Source organism: Amblyomma maculatum, chromosome 11, assembly GCF_055883805.1.
Source record: "Amblyomma maculatum isolate TAMU_Amacu chromosome 11, ASM5588380v1, whole genome shotgun sequence".
Taxonomy (NCBI): domain Eukaryota; kingdom Metazoa; phylum Arthropoda; class Arachnida; order Ixodida; family Ixodidae; genus Amblyomma; species Amblyomma maculatum.
This window is the reverse complement of record NC_139354.1, coordinates 42325129-42346997: the sequence shown is the minus strand read 5'-3', so window position 1 is coordinate 42346997 and position 21869 is coordinate 42325129. Positions and strand designations below refer to the sequence as shown.

Sequence of the window (21869 nt, the reverse complement as noted above, 5' to 3'; positions counted from 1 at the left end):
CCAGCGTTGTCTTTATTTCTCATTTCTTTTACGGAAAGTGGTCTATCGGAACGCTTTTTTTTTCTGCTGTTTCACTGCCGTTTTACCATTGGTCGGAGTGGTTTGTGACGTCATGACTGGAAAATGAGTGACTCCCCTCAAAAGACGCGACAGCCTGGAAATTGCCACTGAAAAACCAAAAGTTCTACAGGGCAATAACCTCATAAAATCTCATTTAATCGCATAGAGTCTCATACGGTGCACATCATTATCATAAAATATAGTACATAATTTATGATAATGTACGAGAAACTATGAGAACTTATGCAATTATATGCGACTTGTACGTGATTTTTTATGTGAATTGAGTGAGGTTGTGTGAGAAAATGTGAGGTTATGGCCCGTTACAGTTTTTTGAGTAGGTGAGTGCGACGTGACTCGGTAAACAAGAAATTACTCGTAGCGCTAGCAAGCTGCTATCAGTTACAGGCTGTGACATGTTGCCCTTTTTTAGATAGGTCACGAGCGCTTAATAATGATCAAGCGGCATTAGAGCGCAGAAAAACTGCCCGTCGGTCTTAGTGTTACCGTACCAATATAAAAGTTGCGAAATGAACCATACAAAAAAATCACGGGACTATATATACATAAACGTAAAGGAGATGACGGCGCGGCATAAGTGTCCCTTAAATTGTTTCCGGGCATCGAAATCACTAAACCTGAAGACAGTACACAGAAAGCTGAAACTGACTTCCTCCACCTTTCCGTTGGATGTAATTTCCTAAAACTGTTCGGTTATCGTGGGTACATTTGCACTCCTCTATCTCTTTGCATCAGATATATGGCAGATTTTAGTACAAAGTTCCAAACCTAGATGATGGTCATTCCAGTGAACAGAGCTTTAATCCTGAACGCTTTTATAAGCGGAAAAATAAAAGTCTTGAGGAAATATGGCAGAAAATCCCTCGAACCTATGTCGCCGTGCCCTGATCACGGGCAGATTCCGCAGTGATCTCGGATGATGATGATGAAAACATTTATTGATATTGGCTTAAATTAAGGGAAGCTCAGTAAATTTTTATTATCATCATCTGGGAAAATTTTTTCAATACACGCGAGAACGTAAGGGCCCCGTGGTGAAGAAAAATTGGTGTCGGCGTTGTTGTCCGTTTTAAAGTGAAAATCCACGAATAATGAATAAAAAGGTGAAAAATATCCCGTGTGTGTAAAGCTATTGCGTAATTAACAGTGGAGTCCCCTCAGCGTTGCATCCACGCAGAGCGCGTTCCGCTGAACGTGCACGGGGACGCATCAACATAAGAAGCGGCGTTCCAGCTAACCGCTGACGTCATCGCTCGGAAAGCCATAAGAGAAAATATATAAAAAATAACAATAAAAACTGAGATAAGTTGGTTTTGGATTGCCCCGCCTGGGTGGTGCAGTGGTAAGATGCCCGACTACTGTGCCGGAGTACACGGGTTCGATCCCGACCTGGGGGGCTGCGTTTCGATGGAGGTGAAGCGAAGAGGCGTCGTGTGCTGTGCGATGTCAGCGCAAGAATCCCCAGGTGGTCGAAATTACTCCGTAGCCCTCCACTACAGCTCCTCTTTCTCTCCATCCACTTTCACTTCCACCTTCCTCTCTTCCCTTACGGCGCGCTTCAGGTGTCCACAGAAACAAGTGTGACAGATACGGCGCCTTCCTGTGAACCAATTATTATTATTATTATTATTATTATTGGTTTTGGATTTGTAGGGTTTAACGTCTGGAGATGGGTCGCTCAGGAGCGAGCCGAATCTTTCGAGTGGCTCTTTCTGAACAGCAGGTGAGCGGCGGCTCAATTAAATTGAGCGGGCGGCTCATTTGGTGAGCCGGTTCTCTCGTTCAGTGATCTGATCTGTGCCAAACGGTTCTTTGGGTTGGTTGGTTCATAGGAAGGGAAAGGCGCAGTATCTGTCACACTTGCTCTGTGGACCCCTGAACCGCGCCGTAAGGGAAGGGATGAAGGTGGGAGAGAAAGTGGAAAGAGAGAAAGAGGAGCCATAATGGAGGGCTACGGAGTAATTTCGACCACCTGGGGATCTTTAACGTGCGCTGACATCGCACAGCACACGGACGCCACTTCGTTTTGCCTCCATCGAAACGCAGCCGCCGAGGCCAGCCGATCTTTCTTTCTGTGCGACTTCGGCGCCATCTGTTAGCGCTGCAAGAAAGCAACTGCACTCCCGCATGGCCTCCAAGATCACTCCCGCGCACGCGTTTCTCTCACGCGGGCGCGTTTCGCTCATGCCTCCCGCTCTTCCTCGCAAACACCCGCTCACATCCCCTCGCCTTCAGTTCCTCAAAAAAAGCGAGAATGAGCGGCGGCTCACTGAGCTGTCGCTCTTTGGAGAGGCGTCGCTCAGTGAGCGGTCAGGAACCATGAGCGGCGGTTCATTTGGAGAGCCGCTAGTGCAGTGAGCCGTCAGGAACCACGAGCGATGGTTCTTTTTGAGAGCCGTCGTTCGGTGAGCCGTAAACAATCGTTCTGCCTGATTTAGATCTTCTGTTTGCTGTGGCGTGCACTGAGAAGGGAGGCTCTGTTTCGAATTCCTACATAGAGCAACTTGCTATACTCATTTTCATTTATTAATGCTTCCGGGACGTAAAAGCGCTGCCAGCCACCTTGCCGAAACGCGCGGGCCTCAAGTTGCAGTCGTAGTTCGTCGGCAACATCACTGCCGATTCGAGCCGGCGCGATGAAGATTTAGGAGGCCATGCCCTGTCTATCTTATTCCGTGCGCCACACGCATGATGGCGCTACGTGCACGCCAAGCGAAGAGGAAGTACTGCGGAAAAGTAATTTGTCACTCGCTTAACTGCGTGTTCTGTAATTCTGTAACTTACATGCTCATAATTATTATTATACACCACAATACACTTCTCTAAGGGACATTTCTGAGACAACACCGCAATCAACAGACGCGACTTTGTCCATTTCAAACCATCTAGCTGGCGTGGCGGAGTGGTTAGCGTGCTCGTCTCGCACACCGGAGGCCCATGCTCGATTCCTCAGGTCGGCGATTTTTCCTACTCGTTTTTGTTTATTAATGCTTCTGGGATTTTTCGCTCACGGCCAACGCCGGACGACGTGGGGCGGCAGCCGCCGACGACGACACCGACTTTTCTGCGCCACGGGGTCCTTAACGCTATCGCGTTCAAATGCAGGGGGCTCTGTTAGAGACACTCTAGGCTCTGTAGGAGGGGAGGTGGTGAAGGGCGGCTGATCCTGGCCCTGATAGGGCTGGGACAGGTCAGCCACCGCCGCTTGCGGCGGGGTCTAGCCTGCCACCGAATTTTATCGGTAGTAGCCTGTCATTACACCCACCACTGCTTCGGTTGTGGACGACGGCAGTTGTTGCGGCGCGCGTCTTTCTCTCCCTCTTCTTTTTCTTTCTTCACTAATTTCTCTTCTGTCTGCACGACGCAGGATGTCACCGGACAGGGCTGGTACAGGTGGCTAACCGCCGCTTGCAGCGGGGGCTAGCCTGCCCGTGCACGCACGGCGAGAAAAGTGTGGCGGAAATGACGTAAATTTTAGTCAACAGGGCATCTTGTCTGGGCGCCAGGTTAGCAACGTGTTGTTGTTTACGGAGCGGGCGTAGCATAGGCGCACTTTCGTAAACTGCGCGGCCTGCCATACATGGGCCTGCTGCCTTTGGCGCGGTTCAGGCGTCCACAGACACACGTTTGACAGATACTGCGCCTTTCCCTTCCCGTGAACCAATTATTATTAGTTGTGCTGACTGGACCAAGTTCTCGCTGTTCCCAAGATGGAATGCAGCGCAAAGCTATGTTATAGCTATCGGATTTATGAGCCTTGTGTACAGTGAACAAACATGACGTATTCGATGACTGCGGTCACGACGTTATGATAATCACTCACGCCGTCGGCTCTGGAAACGGCTGCCGTTCACTCAGTGGCATTACAGCTGTTCCTTCGCTCCGACGCAATACGGCTTTCGCTGACGGGCGATAGTCCGCATTGAGTGCATATGTTTTGTGTGTGTGTGTGTGTGTGTGTGTGTGTGTGTGTGTGTTTATGTGTGTGTGTGTGTGTGTGTGTGTGTGTGTATGTGTGTGTGTGTGTGTGTGTGTGTGTGTGTGTGTGTGTGTGTGTGTGTGTGTGTGTGTGTGTGTGTGTGTGTGTGTGTGTGTGTGTGTGTGTGTGTGTGTGTGTGTGTGTGTGTGTGTGTGTGTGTGTGTGTGTGTGTGTGTGTGTGTGTGTGTGTGTGTGTGTGTGTGTGTGTGTGTGTGTGTGTGTGTGTGTGTGTGTGTGTGTGTGTGTGTGTGTGTGTGTGTGTGTGTGTGTGTGTGTGTGTGTGTGTGTGTGTGTGTGTGTGTGTGTGTGTGTGTGTGTGTGTGTGTGTGTCTGTGTTTGCGTGTGTTCATGCGTGTGCCCCACTTGCGCTGAGTTTATTTGCTCGCCTTCGACTCGTTGGTACCCCTTTACGTGAACTTTCAACACTCCAATGATCTATCTGGTAATGGTTATAACCACCACTTTTTGTTTTAGGCCGTTGAGTTTTTGTTTTACCCTAGCTCAGTAGTTTGTGTAATTTGTCTTCCATACATGCTGTATGCGGAATCTCTTTGGCCTTTACTGCATTTGTGGGGAGCGGAATGAACGTGCGGGAACGATAAACGTACGTGGTGTGAGTATGGACGTAATGTCGCCATTAAGGTCTCCCAGGAGCATCAGGGACGCATACTAGTAGATTGCACAGGACGAAAAACAACACGGGCCGATAAAATGAACACTCCTCACAGTATTGAGGCGCCTCAGGAGCTGAAAGCGAAGATTAAATATATAGCACATAATCACATTTTTTATAGGCGCCCTCGGCGTAAGCTAAATTACGACCAAGAGTAGGCTGTTCCTTTTGAGCAAGAGATCGAGGACGACACGAAGACGATGTAATCTAATGCAATAACCGAAAGCAGCCGACTGTCTCGAACACTTATTTTTCGGTTATTATAACTTTCGGCGCCCGAATAATAATAATAATTGGTTCAGAGGAAAGGTAAGGCGCAGTATCTGTCACACATTCTGTGGACACCTGAACCGCACCACAAGGAAAGGTAGGAGTGACCGACGAAGAGAGAAAGGCGCATGTTTTTAGGAAGTGGATAACCAGTGAGCACAACTGTCTTTGGAAGGTCTTAAGTTTCTACTGTAGGGGCACCTAACGCCGGCGGTCTGATTCGAACTCGGGTAGTCCGGAACAGTAGTCGAACATCTTAATCGTGCAAAATTTAGAATCGAATTTTTCGAACCTGTTAAAATGTATTGAACTTCCGTGCAGATTATGGCTACTGCAATGGCTGCTTCCCCAGCAGGTTCTGGAAATGTATCAGGGGGCGAGGCAGCTGGATGAGAGGGAATTAGGAGAAATCCACCACGGCTGCGAACGCTTCATCACCCGTGCATCCAGCGTCTACCCATGCGGCGTCCGACTCACATTCATAGTATGGGTGGAGCACCTTTGCACGAGCTCTGCGGCGCTGCTCGTGGTAGGATGAGTGCATAAGTTTCGGGACTGCCTTGATAAACAGTTTTTTTTAGTTTGCATCTTCGAATCCTGAACTTTTCTTTGAAGCTTTTCTCTGAAGCGGTTAAAGCTTTTGAACATTAACAATGGTAACACAGGAAATTGATAGGAACACATATTTAAAAGAACCTCATTATCAGTCTAAGAGATGAGACAACTCCGAAAAAAAAATCAGGCCATATCAAATAATAATAATAATAATAATAATAATAATAATAATAATAATAATAATAATAATAATAATAATAATAATAATAATAATAATAATAATAATAATAATAATAATAATAATAATAATAATAATAATAATATCAAAGTCGCATAAATGCGCTTAAGTTCTCATCCTTTCCACGCTCAATTTCAGATTGGAATTTAGTCCCGGATGAGGTCGTATTTGCACCCAATTTTTCATTTGCCATCGAGCACATTATATGAATCTGTGTTACATTACAGGCAGTGTACTTTATTGTGAAGCTCAGTCACACATTTTTGTTGGATGTGTCTTTTACACTTGGCATTGAATGTCCTTCCATTCTTTGTGTTACAACTTTTTCTTTTTTAGAACTGATTGTATACTTTCGCTTCCGCTTTTCTGTTTGCTTTATGTTTGCAACAAACCCCCTATGATAATGCCCAATGGGCGCTGTAGGTATTTGTAATAAATAAATAAATAAATAAATAAATAAATAAATAAATAAATAAATAAATAAATAAATAAAAGCAAGAAATGCGGTTGTAATTTACTGTATGTTTGTTCAATTTTCGAAGAGATGCATAAATTTAGTGATCTGCTTAAAAGACCAATACGCCATTGTGTGTTTTCTGCAGAAGCATTAACCTATTCGGTAAAGCCATTCGGTTTCAGTGGCTGTCGTGGCGTCGTCTTTGCGGACTCTTGAAGCAACGTTTCACCGACTGCTTATAGTCAAAGTCAAACGGTATCGACGTAATTAACAGCCGGGGTCATCTTCATCGCATCCTCACAGTTATGCCCGTGGTCCCGACAGACCTCCACCGCACTTCAGGGAACAAGAATGGTGCTGTTACAGATATCGTGCACCGCACGTCTCATTGCATAGTACCTGCAGAGCAGAGTACATGACGATACATCGGTGGAGATGGTGAAGGGTGGCTGTTCCTGGACCTACGGGGCTGGGACGGTAGGTCAATGTCGCTTGCGGCGGGGGCTAGCCAGCCACTGAATTTTTATCTGTTGTAGGCCGTCATTGCACCTGCCACCGCTTAGGAGGTGGACGATGGCTGTTGCGGTGCGTGTCTCTCTCCTTCTTTTTCTTTCTTCTCCACTTTCTCTCTTCTGTATGCACGAAGAACCGGAGCCCCGGAGAAGAAAGAAAAAGGAGAGAGACGCGCACCGCAACAGCCATCGCCCACCTCCTAACTTCTGTATGCACGAAGAAGCGGAGCCCCGGCCCCGCCGGGTTGGTGCAGTGGTAAGACGCCCGACTACTGTGCCGGAGTACCCGGGTTCGAACCCGAACTCGGCGGCTGCGTTTCGATGGAGGCGAAAAGAAGAGGCGTCCGTGTGCTGTGCGATGTCAGCGCACGTTAAAGATCCCCGGGTGGTCGAAATTACTCCGTAGCCCTCCACTACGGCTCCTCTTTCTCTCTTTCCACTTTCACTCCCACCTTCCTCCCTTCCCTTTCGGCGCGGTTGCGGTGTCCACATAAAACAAGTGAGACAGTTACCGCGCCTTTCCCTTCCTATAAATAAATCAGTTAAGAAGTAAGAAAAAGAAGCGGGAGAGAAAGACGCGCTCCGTAACAGCCGTCGTCCACCACCACCTAAGCGGTGGCGGGTGCAACGACAGCCAACAACAGATAATAATTCGGTGGCAGGCTAGCTCCCGCCAAAAGCGGCGTTGACCTACCAGTCTCAGCCGCTTAGGGCCACGAACAGCCACCCTTCACCATCTTCCCCCGTATTGCAAACCACGGTTACCTCTCATATCCCGAGTCGCTTCGGGACGTTAAACCCCGCAAACCAAACCAAACTAAACTTCTTATGACGTTACAGTTATGCACCATATCGCAGCTGCAATGGCTTATTATAGTACCGCATGTCACCTGGGTTCGGTGTCTGGACGCACTCACATTATTGGAGTCTATGATCTACTACTTGGGACGCAATTTCGATTTCGCTTTGCAGATACCGAACGACCTTGACTTCGCGTCGTCGAATTGGAATGACCATGCCCTAAATGAATGTAGGTGCCGGCCGAGTAGTAGGGCAGATAATGCGTCTTCATTTTCCACAAGGAAAACTAAAACAATCGAGATAAAGCCGTGGAAGCGAAAGGTAGCGCTACAGACGCTGTCGCGTCCGATTTTAACGTGACGCATGCAGGGTGGTTGGTGGTTGCTCCTGACCCTACGAGGCTGGGACTGGTAGGTCACTGCAGCTTGCGGCGGTGGCTAGCCTGCCACCATATTTTTTATCTATTGTAGGCCGGCATTGCACCCGCTACCGTTCCGGTGGTGGACGACGGCTGTTGTTCTTTATTTTCTTTTCTGTCCGCACGAGGAAACGAAGAGGCATCCGTGTGCTGTGCGATGCCAGCGCACGTTAAAGATCCCCAGGTGGCCGAAACGCCGTAGCCCTCCACTAAGGCTCCTCTTTCTCTTTACACTTTCACTCCCACCTTCCTTCCTTCCTTCCCTTACGGCGTGGTTGAGGTGTCCACAGAAAACAAGTGAGACAGTTACCACGCCTTTCTCTTCCTATAAATCAATCAATGAAAAAAAAAAGCATTCCCTAATATATTTACAATGATGCGGAACCATACTTGAGAACTTCCGCTCGTATTACTAAGTTGAAGGCATTCTTAAACTATTAACAGTTTAGACATTTCATACACTCGACGAGCCAACCAGACGCACTAAAATGCATGGTAGGGCTTTAACGCCGTTCCACCGAATGGTCTAGCGAAGTGCACGTCAGCAAATGACGTCACATAACGCATATTGCGCGCCAATCAACAGCTGTGAACTAAAGGAGCGAGAAAAATAAGCGCAAGTGGTATCCGGCTGTAAGTTCTCAAGTCCGTGAAATATGAAAAAAAAAAAAGTCAAATCAACGGAAGTGATTTTGAGATAGCTGGCAAAACAATTGTCTCGGAAGCCTGTACAGTTGAACAAAGGACACCCAGAGGGGCGCATCATGCTCGCGAAGAGTTGGTCTCCGCAGCACAACAGGCATCCGCGGAGTTTCGAATTAGTCTATATATAAAAAAGGCGCATTACCCGTCACAATTCTCCGCAGACACCTTAATCGAGCCGTAAGGAAAATGAGGAAGGTGACAGTGTTTTAAAGAGGAAAAAGTGCCGTAGTGGAGGGCTTTGGAACACCGCGCAATAAAGGCTTTCGCCTCATCGCACTTTAATGGTCCAAATTGCAATCTAGAATTTTTCAGTCTTGCGGACGCAAGCGACAAGCATGGTAGCGCTGCAAAACAGATGTTTAGAAATATTTTATGCACGCAACGAGCCAGCCAGGCGCACAAGATCCATCTCCACTGGCATGTCAAATTATCTACCATCGTACGGCGCAGCCTTCTGCTTGTTAGGTGAATGCGAACCTTGTCTTGTTCGTGCTTCGCGGCGTTGTCCGAAGTAGCATCCTCTCTTGTGGCAGTCACAGTTGAGCTTCCGCACGTCAGTCACCGAATTCTGACCTTGGCAACTTTCTGAGGCAACGGCAGCCATGGATCCGGCACCAAAGAACGAATAAAACACTCACTAAATCAGCGTTATAGTGATTATTATTAGGTTACGACCCAACACCGCTGCAATGAGCAGCTGCGTGCGGCTTCGTCGCAGCAGTCAACTAAGTTTGAGAGCGTAATATTCCGAGTGATCGCCCACCCTTCCGCCATATAAAATTCATGGAGAAAGCTGGGCGGACACGTCTCGGGGATTACGCAATAGAAGAAAGAAATGAGAGCGCTTGAAAATTCCACATTTGTTGTTTCCATATAGCGTGGCTTGACGAGATCGAAACTCAACTTAAGCACGGGGTGTTATCTTGCTGTCAAGGTGCATAAAACAACGTTTTACTTTTTGCGAAATCGACTCCTTGCGTCGAGCGAGGGTAGCTGCGCACTACTGCAGCTAGGTTCTGCGCCATTATGAAGTGGTCGTCTGACAATAAAATGGCGACCACGTCTGTATCGGCGTTGCCTATCATTGAAATGGCAACCATCTCTTCCTTGCGCGCGCAAGCAAACGATTGCTTACCATCGTTATCTCGACTACTCTCGCAAAGTCAGACAGGCCGGAAATCCGGACTTGCCGTGGGACTGCAGTGATCTCTGAGAAGTGAACTTCATCAGTGACAGTGAACCTTTACGTCTTTCGACACGCTGGCTTAAAGCGTTTCGCACTTGAAACAAGGCATTTTCTGAGTTTTCGCGTGTGCAGGACACGACTCGTTTTCAGTTTTGAACCCCGGGAAACACGGTAACTCGAACCACCTTTGCAGGCTGAAGTGTTCGAAACTATTTTGCCCCAGAAGGAGCGCAGCGGGGTTTGCGGAGCCTCTTCCAAGCGCACACCCCTGTGAGAGCCGGGCGCCAGGCCGGGGGACGCTTGTACCCATTTTTACCGGTGGGTGTCGACTACGACGGTTTTTTGACCTTGCGGTCGAGGAGGCGTGCATCAGTGAAAGCTCCGTAGTTTTTTGTTTGGCAGTTGCAACGTTCGGTGTGTAAGACACTTCTCGGGGCATGTTGGTACTTACAACACTATTGATTCATTAGTATTATTATTATATATTTATTATTATTATTGTACTATTTATTAGTATTATTACCAACAGAAGTGAGCAAGAAAAGCGGAGCGAACAGTTCTTTGAATTATAAGAAGCAATGCCGGGGGGGGGGGGGGGGGGAGGGGGATCTTTTTTGCAAATTACAATGCCCCCCCCCCCCCCCCCCCCCAACCCTCGTTTGCCGTTTTCTGGGGGATGGGCGATGATTTGGGAAAGAGACATGACTCAGGATATTACAGCAGTGCTACGTACTACGCCGGTTGATGGCCATCTCCGTTGCGATCGCAAATTGTTGCGAACTCTGCTCTTCCACTCAGCAGGCGCGTTTCGCCTGGTTCTCAAAGCTGTCCGCTTGCCTCGTTCCCACGCCTGATGCTCTGCGACGTGACATTGTTAATTTCGTCATTGTAAACCTTATGTATGGCTCTTCAACTACGATAATAAGGCCTTCGCATTAAAAGTGCGCTTGCATAAAATAAATGCCTCAGTACACTGACTTTAGGACGAACACCTCAATACAGCTGTGAGGAATCGGACGTACAAGCGATGGTTGAGCAAATGCCCGTTGGGGAACTCGACGTATATGCCTCCAGACACCGAGTAGTTTCGTCTTTCTTTGTGTTTTCAATGATTACTCCCAGCTTGTTCTATTTCATAGGGTCGGAAGATAGTATGATGAAGGAGAACGAGGCAGTTCTTAGTGCAGGGAACGAAGGCGCTTGGCCTGTTAGTCACTTTCTTTTTTCAGGGCTGTCAGCTCTCGAAGCAAGAGAGAGAGAGAGAAAACTTTTAATCAGCATAATAATCAGTAAAAATTCGCAGGAGCTGGGTGGTCGGTGCCCCTAGTCCAGGGCTCCGCTGGCAGCAGCTGACTTGCGGGCTAGCTGGATAATCCAGGCTTGCTGGTCCAGGTTGTCGCTGGTCAGGGCCGCCTCCCACTGCTCGTGTGTCGGGCATGTCACTATTAACGTTGGGTTACGTTTGTCCTGGCATTCCCAAGAGATGTGATAGAGCAAGCTTCACTCGTTCGTGGTACGAATTATTTCCACCGACGCCAAGTCAGGGGCGCCACAGAAGTGTTTGAAGTACTTAATAAATAATAACGCCATATTTCTTATCTATTTTAGAAAACTGTTTATTTTAAATGCACGTCACCCCGCGAGACCTATAAGGGCCAAGCTGGAAGGCGATTTTACTTCGTGCATTAATTCGATCTTCAATAAGACCAGACTTTTGAAAAGAATGAAAATCACATTTCTGAAAGTTTCGCTTGTGCGAATTCGTTATGCCCTTGCTATGCACGCCGGCTTTGAGGGAGATATTTACATTCGCAGCAGTCAAAATTCAAAGCATTGTCATTGCGCTTTTGTGATGCCGAGCTGCGTTAGAATTGTGTTCGTACCCACGCTTCCCTGAACACGATTCGTACTCACTGGAATTCGGTTTGCGTCTTGGGAACTGGCAGCTCTGGCGTTTTGCACAAGACACGTTAATCAATGAAGAAGTTTTGCAAACAAATGTGCACACTACGGAGGGCAACGTAGAGCGCGTGAGCAAAAATATTTCGAATTTAGCCTCCTTTGCCTTGCTAATAGAGCGGTTTTAATGCTTAATCGGCAACAAATAAAAATTATTCCTCAGAACAGTAATCTTGGTAGCGCGCCTTCCACCATTTTGTTGTTTAGTGCCTTACATTTTCTGTGCTTTCGTTATTTTTTCTCGGTAGTGTGGATCTTCCAAACAGAAACTGAGTGCACCATCCAAACAAGGGTATTGATTTCAAATATTCTGGTGCTTTAATATTACTTTCCATGTGTTTTGACAGTTCATCAGAAATATGGTATACATTCGTTTCAAAAAAGAACCACAGCTTTTTCCTTTGGAAGAAGAGCGATACCGGTCGCTGGATGCTTGGATATAGTATTTAGGTTTAAAATACTTATTATGAATATAAATTATAAATGCGCCCTAATGGATTAAGCCTTCTGCGATTGGGGCGCGCATCACGTCACAGCCCTATGTGCGCTATCGGTGAGTAATCGCCAGTCGTCCCATCTCATAGTGACTATCACCTCCCGGACCACTTCTGCCGCGACAGCAAAAGGAAAAATGGAGGTCATGTCGTTCCACGTGCTATCACATGCGATAACTAGTCTTCTACTATTCCAGAGATTGAGGCATGCACCAGCCAGCCTCGGCAGAAAAATCATGAGTTTCGAGGTGGTCCAGCACGATCATTACAATTTAGCTACTGTATCCATTCTCTCCTCCCAACGAAAACTGTTGGGCGGGAACTAACCAGCCGGATATTCTAACATAATTCTTTAGGCAGTCATGCAAGTGTGAAATGCAGTATAGGACTCAAAATTAATAGTATAGGCCGAAAGTGATAGTCTTTGTGATCATGTGACTGTGCACGTTGAAGCTGTTTGGTATTGAAATCACCGTAACTTTTTTGCGGAATCGGGAAAGGATGTTGAAACAAAGGCCGGCTTCACCGTAAGTGTGTTGGGCACGCCTTCGGTTTTTAGAAGCCAAGGACATCTTGGACCATACAGTTTGTAGTCGGAGCGTGAAGCAAGATACTTACAGCCCCCCGAAGCTGCATCCAAGGTTGATGATAATGATGCTGAAGACGTCGTAATAATAAAATCACAACAGCAGCACAATGAAAAAATGCCAGTTTTATCGTCTTTTTTTGTGCACAAGGTAGCGGTAAAAGCCCATTTCTCCAAGCACTTCAGCTCAAAGACCGAGTGCTAGGCTATGGAAAATCTTTTTCCCTGCTCTCAGGCGACATTGGGGACCGAATCTTACACCTCATGGATATTAAGTGGGTGCTCAAACCAAAAGATCTCTAGACATGGTTAATCGGCGTTCGAACCTGATTAGCGATCACTACGTCACATTAAGACACGCGATAAATTTCCCAGCGATGTAGTATCCTTGAAAGATCTCGTGAGACTATTCTATGCGGTTGCGTGGCTTGGCATAGAAATCTTCTAAGTTGAAATTTAGGACCTTCATGTTCAGACAGCAGATGTATATACAATACTTGTGAAACAAAATAGGGTCTCCTAAGCAAACAATGGTGGACGCCACCCTGTATAAAGAAACGCTGGCTGGGAAGCAACCTATGATAGACGGCTACGCAGTGAACTCTGTAGGCCGTAGACTCCTGACAGGAACTGCACACAGAGGCCTTTCCAACTTTTCTTGTATGTCACCACATGCCCCGATTTCTCTGGCACCTGATAATTACATGCAGCCCGGCTGAAACTCAACTCGGACGAAATCATCGTACTTGTGACGTTGCGTGCAATCACGTCACGTCTGATAACAAAGAGATTTAGCACACCGTGATCCGCGATCCGCTACTATGATCCGCCACCGCGCGTTCCACTGCGCATGCCCAGATCACTTTGATGCCGATAGATGGCGCCACATACTCGATGTTGGCACACAGACCTGCCGCATCGGAACCAATCAGCTTGTGCGCCCCGCCCAGGAGCGGTAGAGGGCTACGTTGGCGGATCGCGGATCACGGTATGCTAAATCTCTCTAATTTTCGCTGTGCGCCGCGTCGATAATAAAAGTGCACTTCTTAACGATGCTGAAATTTCCTGAAAAGACGCAGTGTGAAAAGAAGCAAGGAAGTTAGAAAGTAAAGACTCAAAGATACATGTGCTGCCTTAAAAATGACAAAGCAGTTTTGAAAACAAACTAAATAAAAACACGCTCTGCTGTTACTTTTTGTTTGATAGTGTAAATAGCAGTTTTAAGTCTCTGTGTATTGCTCATTTTATACAGAACAGACTTTTCAAGTAACAACCACGTTGACAATGGCTATAAAAAGGAAAGACACAAGACATAGCGAGAACAGTATAATTCTTTTTCTTCTGTTGGACATTCATGTAGTCAGTGCTTGTGCGTCCGTGCTAGAACCTCAGATTTCTTTGTTTTTGTGTGTACGCATTAATACTTTGTTCTGGTCGCATAAATTAAATTCCCTCTCACTACATACTCAAGGGCACATGTAAGTTCGCCCCAATCGATGACCAGTATATCCTTCTGTACAAGAACACGGCTTCTCTGCCTCAATCTGCTGAAATAGAATACTTATTCGCATCATATTACATGACAGACAGTCGTGTAATATAATGGGATTGTCAGGTCATTAAATACTTCATTAACATCACAGTACATGACGATCAGTTATGTATAGTGATGCTTCTATGAGGTCGTCATCCCGTCCATCGCATCCCGTCACCACCTGTAAAGCTTGGCTTCTCGATTGCCATGTGAGCATTCATGTTCTCAATCATCCTTTCGTCACCTTAACGCTGAAGCTGGGACATGTAAGTCTCCGAGAGATTGTTGTCGTCCCATCAGCCACTTCGGCACCCAAGCCTCCAATGTAGCCGCACATTCGCCCACTGTCCTGGCAACCTACTGTCGTGGCCTTCCATACCCCCTGTTCCACTGTATAAAGAAAAATCAGGAATTCGCGACCACACCACTTTTCAGTACAAACAGGGAGACGCAAGTGAGTAAAAGAGTCGCCAGTAAAGATGGTGCCGTGGTCTTGGTGGCTTCGTTGCAGTCGGCTTGACAGTGGGTGTTGTAGACGTCTCCTAGGAGATCCTTAGCCGTTTGCGTGAGCGTGTGCACGAGGACGGACACTTCTTCTTTGCAGCCTGCCTCCGCACTAGCCTTGTGCAGGCACCGCTCCAGCTGATCCATGGAACTGCGGTGAAGACAGGTACGGAACAGGTGTAACTGGTTAAAAAAACTGAAAAAATGCGTAGAACTTCGATGAAGACAGTTATGGAACAAACGTAACTGGTTCAAGGAACTGTGCTCAAGAGACGTGCAGAACTGCTACAGCTAGTTTGGAGAACAGCACTAGAGGAGGTGCACCAATTTTAATTTGATGCACCACTACATATTATTGTGCATGGAATCTTTCATGTTCTAAATAAATTGTTACTAACCCTAATAATGTTTCTGTTTGTACCATTATATATATTAGGTTGCGCTCTCTTTTACTGTTGTTAATTGTAATGCACTTTTTAACCTGAGGGTAAAATAAGGAATTAAATAAAACTGCATCATGGAACAGCACTCAAGGCAGATGCAGAATTGATACAACTGGTCAATAGCACTGTGCTAGTGACAAAGGCGGACCTGTAACAAGTACTCCGCTAAGCTGCAGTCCAGACCGGCGCAGGATAGTTACTCTTGGTGAAGCTGCACAAAAGACAGATGCAGAGCGAAGGTAAATCAGCTCCAGTTGGGAACGAGGGCTAGCTTGGGCTATTTCCTACTAAGCGTAGTCAGTGCACGGGTAGACCACTTGTCAGGCAAATTATGAGCTGGTGACGGCTGCCGTGATCAAAGCAAATGATTCCGGAGGAAGGCCATTCCGTGCAGGAACTGGCGACCCTCATCGATATTCTCTGAACCTGGTGGCTGAAGGCCGGGTTGCGTGCGTACGCTAGAGAGGTGTTAAAAGCATCGGAGCTGATAATTGCTTGCAGTTTCATGAAGTGAGCAAAGTTTTTTTCGAAAATAGCTCGAACAAGTTTCCGCTTTTATCTCGTACTTGTTCCTGTGCATTATGCTTGACTCTTAAAAAAGAAATGGTTAGAAATGTGTTGTCATTGTTGAAGGATGCATGAAATTCTCTTAATTAGTTTGGTTTAGCGTTGTTTTTGAAAGTTAATGTCCTAAAGCTACTCAGGCTATGAGAGACGCCGCAGTGGAGGGCTCCAGAAATTTCGACCACCTAGTGTTCTTTAGCGTGCACTGACACCGTAAAGCAGGTGGTCGTCTTGCTTTTCGCCTCCATCGAAAAGCGGCCGATATTCGATTTCGCATCCTCGGCCACAGAAGTCGAGAGCCCTAAACACTGCACCACCGCGGCAGCGCAACTTCTCTTAATTGAAGGGACAGTGAAATCAATGCTATCGAATTATTATTTTTAATAAAATGTGATCTGGCTCTTTTGAGGCTGTGTTGACATTTGTCTTGCAGCAAAAGACAAGACATATCCATTCGAGCACGTGAAGTTCTTACCGGTAAGGATGTGTTGCCACCAACCTACCTCCTCTCTGGGATTGAATTTCAGTGATGATGGTCGCTTATTTATTACAGAACGCTGTGCGTTATCCGCAAATGCGAACTTCAGTTTCTCATCGGCATACTTTTAAGTAACATTCGACGATAAGGGCGAACACACACCAACAAGCATGAATCGGTGAAGCTTCCTTGAAAAAGGTGCGGCACAGAGCAGAATGAAAGTAAGAGCACGTGTTATCTGGACGTTACTTGCCAGCAGGCTTGATGCAAGTCTTCAGGATTTGATGAGTTGAATGATTTCTGTGCCAACTGACTCTTGAAGCTGCTGCCACACGTTCTGGTGTCCTGGATGGCCTGGTCAGTTTTGCAGGTAGCGCGGGCAAGTGCTGCATAAAAGGCACAAAAGCAAATTAATAAAATAACCAAAAGTAACTAAGTAAACAAAGTTTAAACCGTGTGGTTTAACATAATAATATATACCAGCGCTGTCATAAATGCTACGGCTGTGACGTGACATTAGGTTGTGGTGCAATTGCTTGCGTTGTAAGTGCATTGTCGCCGTTGCAACACGCCCCACGGCACTGTACTGATGACTTCTGAGTTGGACAACGGGCTGTGACCATCGGGCAAGCCTCCACCGATAAACACATAGAGTAGCCTAATCGACTGAAACAGAAATAAGGCAAAATAGTCGCTTCCGTTGCTTTACGGCGCGTCCAGGGTGGAGTGCACCGTTTTTGGACACGCACCGAACCTGGTGAAAACTGTCCTGTAAAGTTATGGACGCAAATAGGGTGTGGACATTTAACACAAGAGGTGATCACCTTTCATTTGAACATGGGATGTTGCAATTGCATCTTTATTCGTAAAAAAGGAAACTGACTAAACATTACTCGTACAATGTGTTACTGTGGAGAAAGGAGAAACATAATATATTGTATTTCATAACAGCTTTTCATAGCAGTACTTCGCTTTGTGTAGGAGCGCGTATCCTAACATTTTTTTTCGTTTTGTTTTGCAATTCCCTCTCTACCCTCTTTACAACCATTCGTAAGTACCGCCTCTAAATATCAAGACGGAAAGTAAGCAAACAGTATCTACGGCTTCGGATCTGGCAGCGCACGAATGACTAAAAATGATAGCAAGCACAGAAAAGAAACGTAAAAAAAAACAATCGCCAAAAATTACGGGGACTGCTTATAAAGAAGATTTATACCGCCCGCATGCGGGTATTCGGATATCCCGGTATGAGCTGCTGTTTTTCACTGCCTGCAGAGAGTGACATTTCCTGCCAGAATTTGCTCTCATTCTCGGCCACGAAGCTTCCGTTTGTTTTTATTTCATATGTGCGTGTGACCCGAGCTATTCTTTTTCGCGTGTACCCTCCTTTGTACGTTCGGCAGTGTGTGGTTGTGTGTGTGTGTCTTGATGCAAGACAGATTCGCCACCATTTGAAGCCCAGGCCCGGTGACCCGCGTCGGCCGGATCACGTCCGCCTCCCCGTTCCTCGTCCACAGAGAAAAAGGAGCGATTGTTGTCCAACACAACAATGACTGCCAGTGACGACACAGCGAGGTGCGCTGTGGCGTAAAGCGACATGAACTATAGTTCACCCACAGTGAGTGAGCCAGAAAGAGAGAAAGGAAAGTAGGGGGAAGAGTATGTAGCCCCCATGTCCCTTCGGTCACTTGCAAGGCACGCATCCCAGGACTCGGGACTTCGTCACCCGAGAGAAAGCCCGCGCTTAATTTCGTTGCCTTGTTTTATTGTTGCGGCCGAGAAGCTGCATAATGAACGGGAGGATTACGACATATCGCTTGCCTAACAAGGTGATCAGCGTTTGCAAAGTGTACACCGAGAAATGATAACAAAGACAGAGGGGCAGCCGTTTACTAAAGGAATCAAAAGGCTGACGCCAACGTCCAGAGCAAGCGTCTAATGCAGGAAGTAGCTTTAGTTCGGTAGGTCAGTTGGGAAACAAACGTGTATTTACGTCATGGGGTTTTGCAATAGCTAGGGCCGGAGCTTGTACCGCAAGTATTGTGAAATTTCTTAAAATCGCTCACGCGACGACACAACGGCTGACGTATCTAAGTGCAGTGCTCCCGTTTCTTTCAGTATCTTGAACAAATAAACTGCTAAACGGTACGCCAACTTTTCTGCACGTTCTTTCTCTACACCTTAGTAGTTAGCCCCCAAATAAAAATGTCGAATGAAAACAGCAGCATCACTTGGTAGAAAAGCGAAGCTGAAAGACTGCCAGGGGCTAGAGGTGTATAAATGAATTCATGTGGACACAAGAACGTCGTCCTTTAAATGAGTAGAAATATCAAATATTGCTTACTGCATTTCTGCATAACAATTATGCGTAACGCGTTAGTAAACATGACACTGCGTGAAATTTGCATGCAGTCAGTAAACGATTGGTAATTGCATTTCTGCCACAGAGCTTAAAGTTCGATTTCAGGTTGCCGAACGAAGGTGCTGAAGTCACAAGCTAGTATGAGAACACGTGGCGCAAACAAAAGCTGGCACATGTTCACTGAGGCGATACATGTTTACTAACGTCTTACGCACAATTCTAAATCGCAAATTCAGTAAAACCTTTTTCATGTCTCTGCCCTTTTTAAAGATTGCAGTGAGAGCAGTGCTCAACAGAGCTGAAGTTCTTTCCTTGTCTTCAGACTCCACTGCCGTTTGTTCGGAAAGATATAATTTTGCGGTTACGCCATCACCAAGTCCAAGCTACAGTGGTGGCTCTCTGGCTTTGGTGTCACCATGGTCACGGATTAGACCCCGATCAATGTTGAACTAATGTGATAGAGGAAATACTGGCTCTAATTACTGAGGTCATGAGTCCACTCAGATACGTTGTGCCAAGACCAGAAAAGCTGCTCCTTCTTGTACGCCTATTTAAACTAGGGAGACCGAGCTTTAATGGCACAGCCAACAATGGCATCGAGGTACGAACACACAGTACGATGGTGCATTATGAAAGAGCACTGAACAAGGGTAGTGGGTGGAAGCCTCAGTTCGTAGGTCGAGCCAAGATTTCGACACGTGGACTTGTCGAAACCTTGGCTCGACCTGCGAACCGAGGCTCCCCCCCCCCTTCCGCTTCTACCCTTGTTCAGTGCTCTTTCATACCATGTAGCCATCTTCTTCCTCTCGTTCTATATAATATATAAACTATTGCCACTTCGAGTGGGGTACAGCCACAGTTAGCTGACAGCAGCGTAAAATACTTTCGTCACGTTTACAAAATCCCCTGGTGCTCACCAAGCGTTGGTCTCTTACTACAAAGTGGCATGATAAAGATCCACAGCCTGTACAAATATCGCTCAAGTGTTTAAACTAAAAAACATGTAGAAATGTAAACCATATATGTACTCTTGCAGAACTACATGCTCGAGGAGAAAGGTGCACAATAAAGCGTCCAGAAACTTGGGTAGTCTAACGGTCGAGTTTTTGATAATGCCAATACGTTGCCTTTAGTTAGAGAATTGGTAACCGTCCGTGATGATTGGCGAGGTGCTGTTGGAAGTACGCCTACGCACTGCTGTATCAGTTTCGAGACTCGTGCGATCTTCACAGCCGAGCAATAATCTTGCTTGTGTCTTACTCCTGATTGGCCCGCCAGATCGTGACGTCACAGAACACGTGTTCTTGCGAGGGTACTCCAAGCAGTGCTTTCACACGGTATCATCGGTCTAACCAAGTTAAACCCCAAATTATTACAGTGCAAAAGCTCTACTTTATCTGGCCAAACGTTACTAAGAATGACGGGTGAAAAAAAAAAAAGTGCATGCAGGTTCAGCTATCCATTAACCAAGTTTCACGAGAGCAAGCCATCGGCCGTAGCCGCATTCGCTGCTGCCACTTCGTTATTGTGGTGCTTTCCCATTAAAAAAACAACATTTTAGCAGATTTGAACCCACCGCGGCAAATGCTCTAGCTTGGTATAACACGTTTAAGTGTCCTCCATTTGACGGAGTAGCTCACAGACGGCGTCACATGTGCAAATAAATTCGTGGCCTTCGAGATCAAGCCCGCCGCTGAGCCACACTGATCGCAGAGGCCACGAGTAAACACCTGCCATATGACGCAGTGGCTCCCAGATGGCGCCACATGTACAGTCGGCTCTGCAGCGTTCCGTGCTTACGAACTATAATCGCTTTAACAGAGATAACAGCTGCTGGTTATTTTGTAACTAGCATTACGGCTGGTGCATACCAGGCTGCAACGTGCGTATGTGGGACCGAAACTGGATAGATGGGCTGAAGGTAGAATATTTTCTTCAAGGATAGTATCGAAGCTTGCCAATATTACGTTCAGTAGAGGAACGTCAATTTTCGAGTAAGTTGCAAAGTGAACACTTTCGATATTTACCTCGCAAATTAGATATTAGCGCAAGCAGTGTAAGGGTTTGGATACGCATGTTTACGCCCTTATTGACTGTATCCTACTATCAGTAAGTTGCTAGTAATAATAAACAATAATAACTATCGAATATAGGAGTGTGTAAGCGTTTCATTAATTATTGTAAGCTTCGAATGTATTGTAGCTTCGAAAGTAGCAGTAGCAGCAACTATCCGATAGCTCTTTCTTGTATACATTACAGTAGGTGCATCTATTTTCAACCTGCCGTTAAAGTTGACATGCTTATTGTTTCTTATTCATGTCAGCGCCTATCAGCCGAGTTCCTTTTGTTGGCTGGGACAATATTTAACACTTGTTATAACACCGTTCATAACGCATAGAAACAATACACCGCACCACGAACGTTCTTCGAGAAAGAAACAGTGCGGCAGTTGTTGTTGTTGTGGCTGTAGGAAGAATGAAAATAAAATGCACGGGCCTGCTACTGGCTCCGTAGCTGAGCCACCTCCGCTGCCTCGTGCACACAGAAGAGAAAATGGAGAAGAGAGAAAAGGAAGAGGGAGAGAAAGACGCGCTCCGCAACAACAGCCGTCGTCCACCACCGAAGCGGTGGCGGGTGCAATGACGGCCTACAACAGATAAAAATTCGGTGGCAGGCCAGCCCCCGCCGCAAGCGGCGGTGGCCTACCTGTCCCAGGGGAGTACATCTTGCCTCAATCTGACTTATTCTTTCCTAATCCATCCGCATTCAGAGGAGGAACACTGCTATTTATCCTCATAGCACAGGTGTGTCCAGCACAATGATAAATTCCGCGCCACCAGATCTCAGTTAAACCTGGCTTTTGTGGGCCAACGCGCCTGACTACGAATTTCAGTATTTGATCCGTCCCCTTAACTTTTTGCCTAGTGTTCGGCTTTTCACATGTTACCCGTCTGGAATTCGCATCGAGATTTGAGAAGTTGTGCACCAAGAAACTAGCGCAGATGGTTGGCACTTAATGCATGCGCTGCTGCAACAGCAGCGCAGCATGTGGTTAACAATGCATTTCAGG

The 21869-nt window shown here is 46.5% G+C and overlaps 1 protein-coding gene across 1 annotated transcript in view; it reads right to left on the bottom strand.

The window, feature by feature from the left end:
• Positions 1-13040: 13040 nt before the first annotated feature.
• Positions 13041-21869, bottom strand: part of LOC146173642 (uncharacterized) — a 38137-nt gene continuing 29308 nt past the window's right edge. The window contains exons 2-3 of the mRNA XM_084583701.1: positions 16691-16823; positions 13041-15103 (exon numbers count right to left, since the gene is read on the bottom strand). Coding sequence (XP_084439827.1) covers positions 14854-15103; positions 16691-16823 — 383 coding nt within the window. The 3' untranslated portion in view covers positions 13041-14853. The remainder of the gene's footprint in view (positions 15104-16690; positions 16824-21869) is intronic.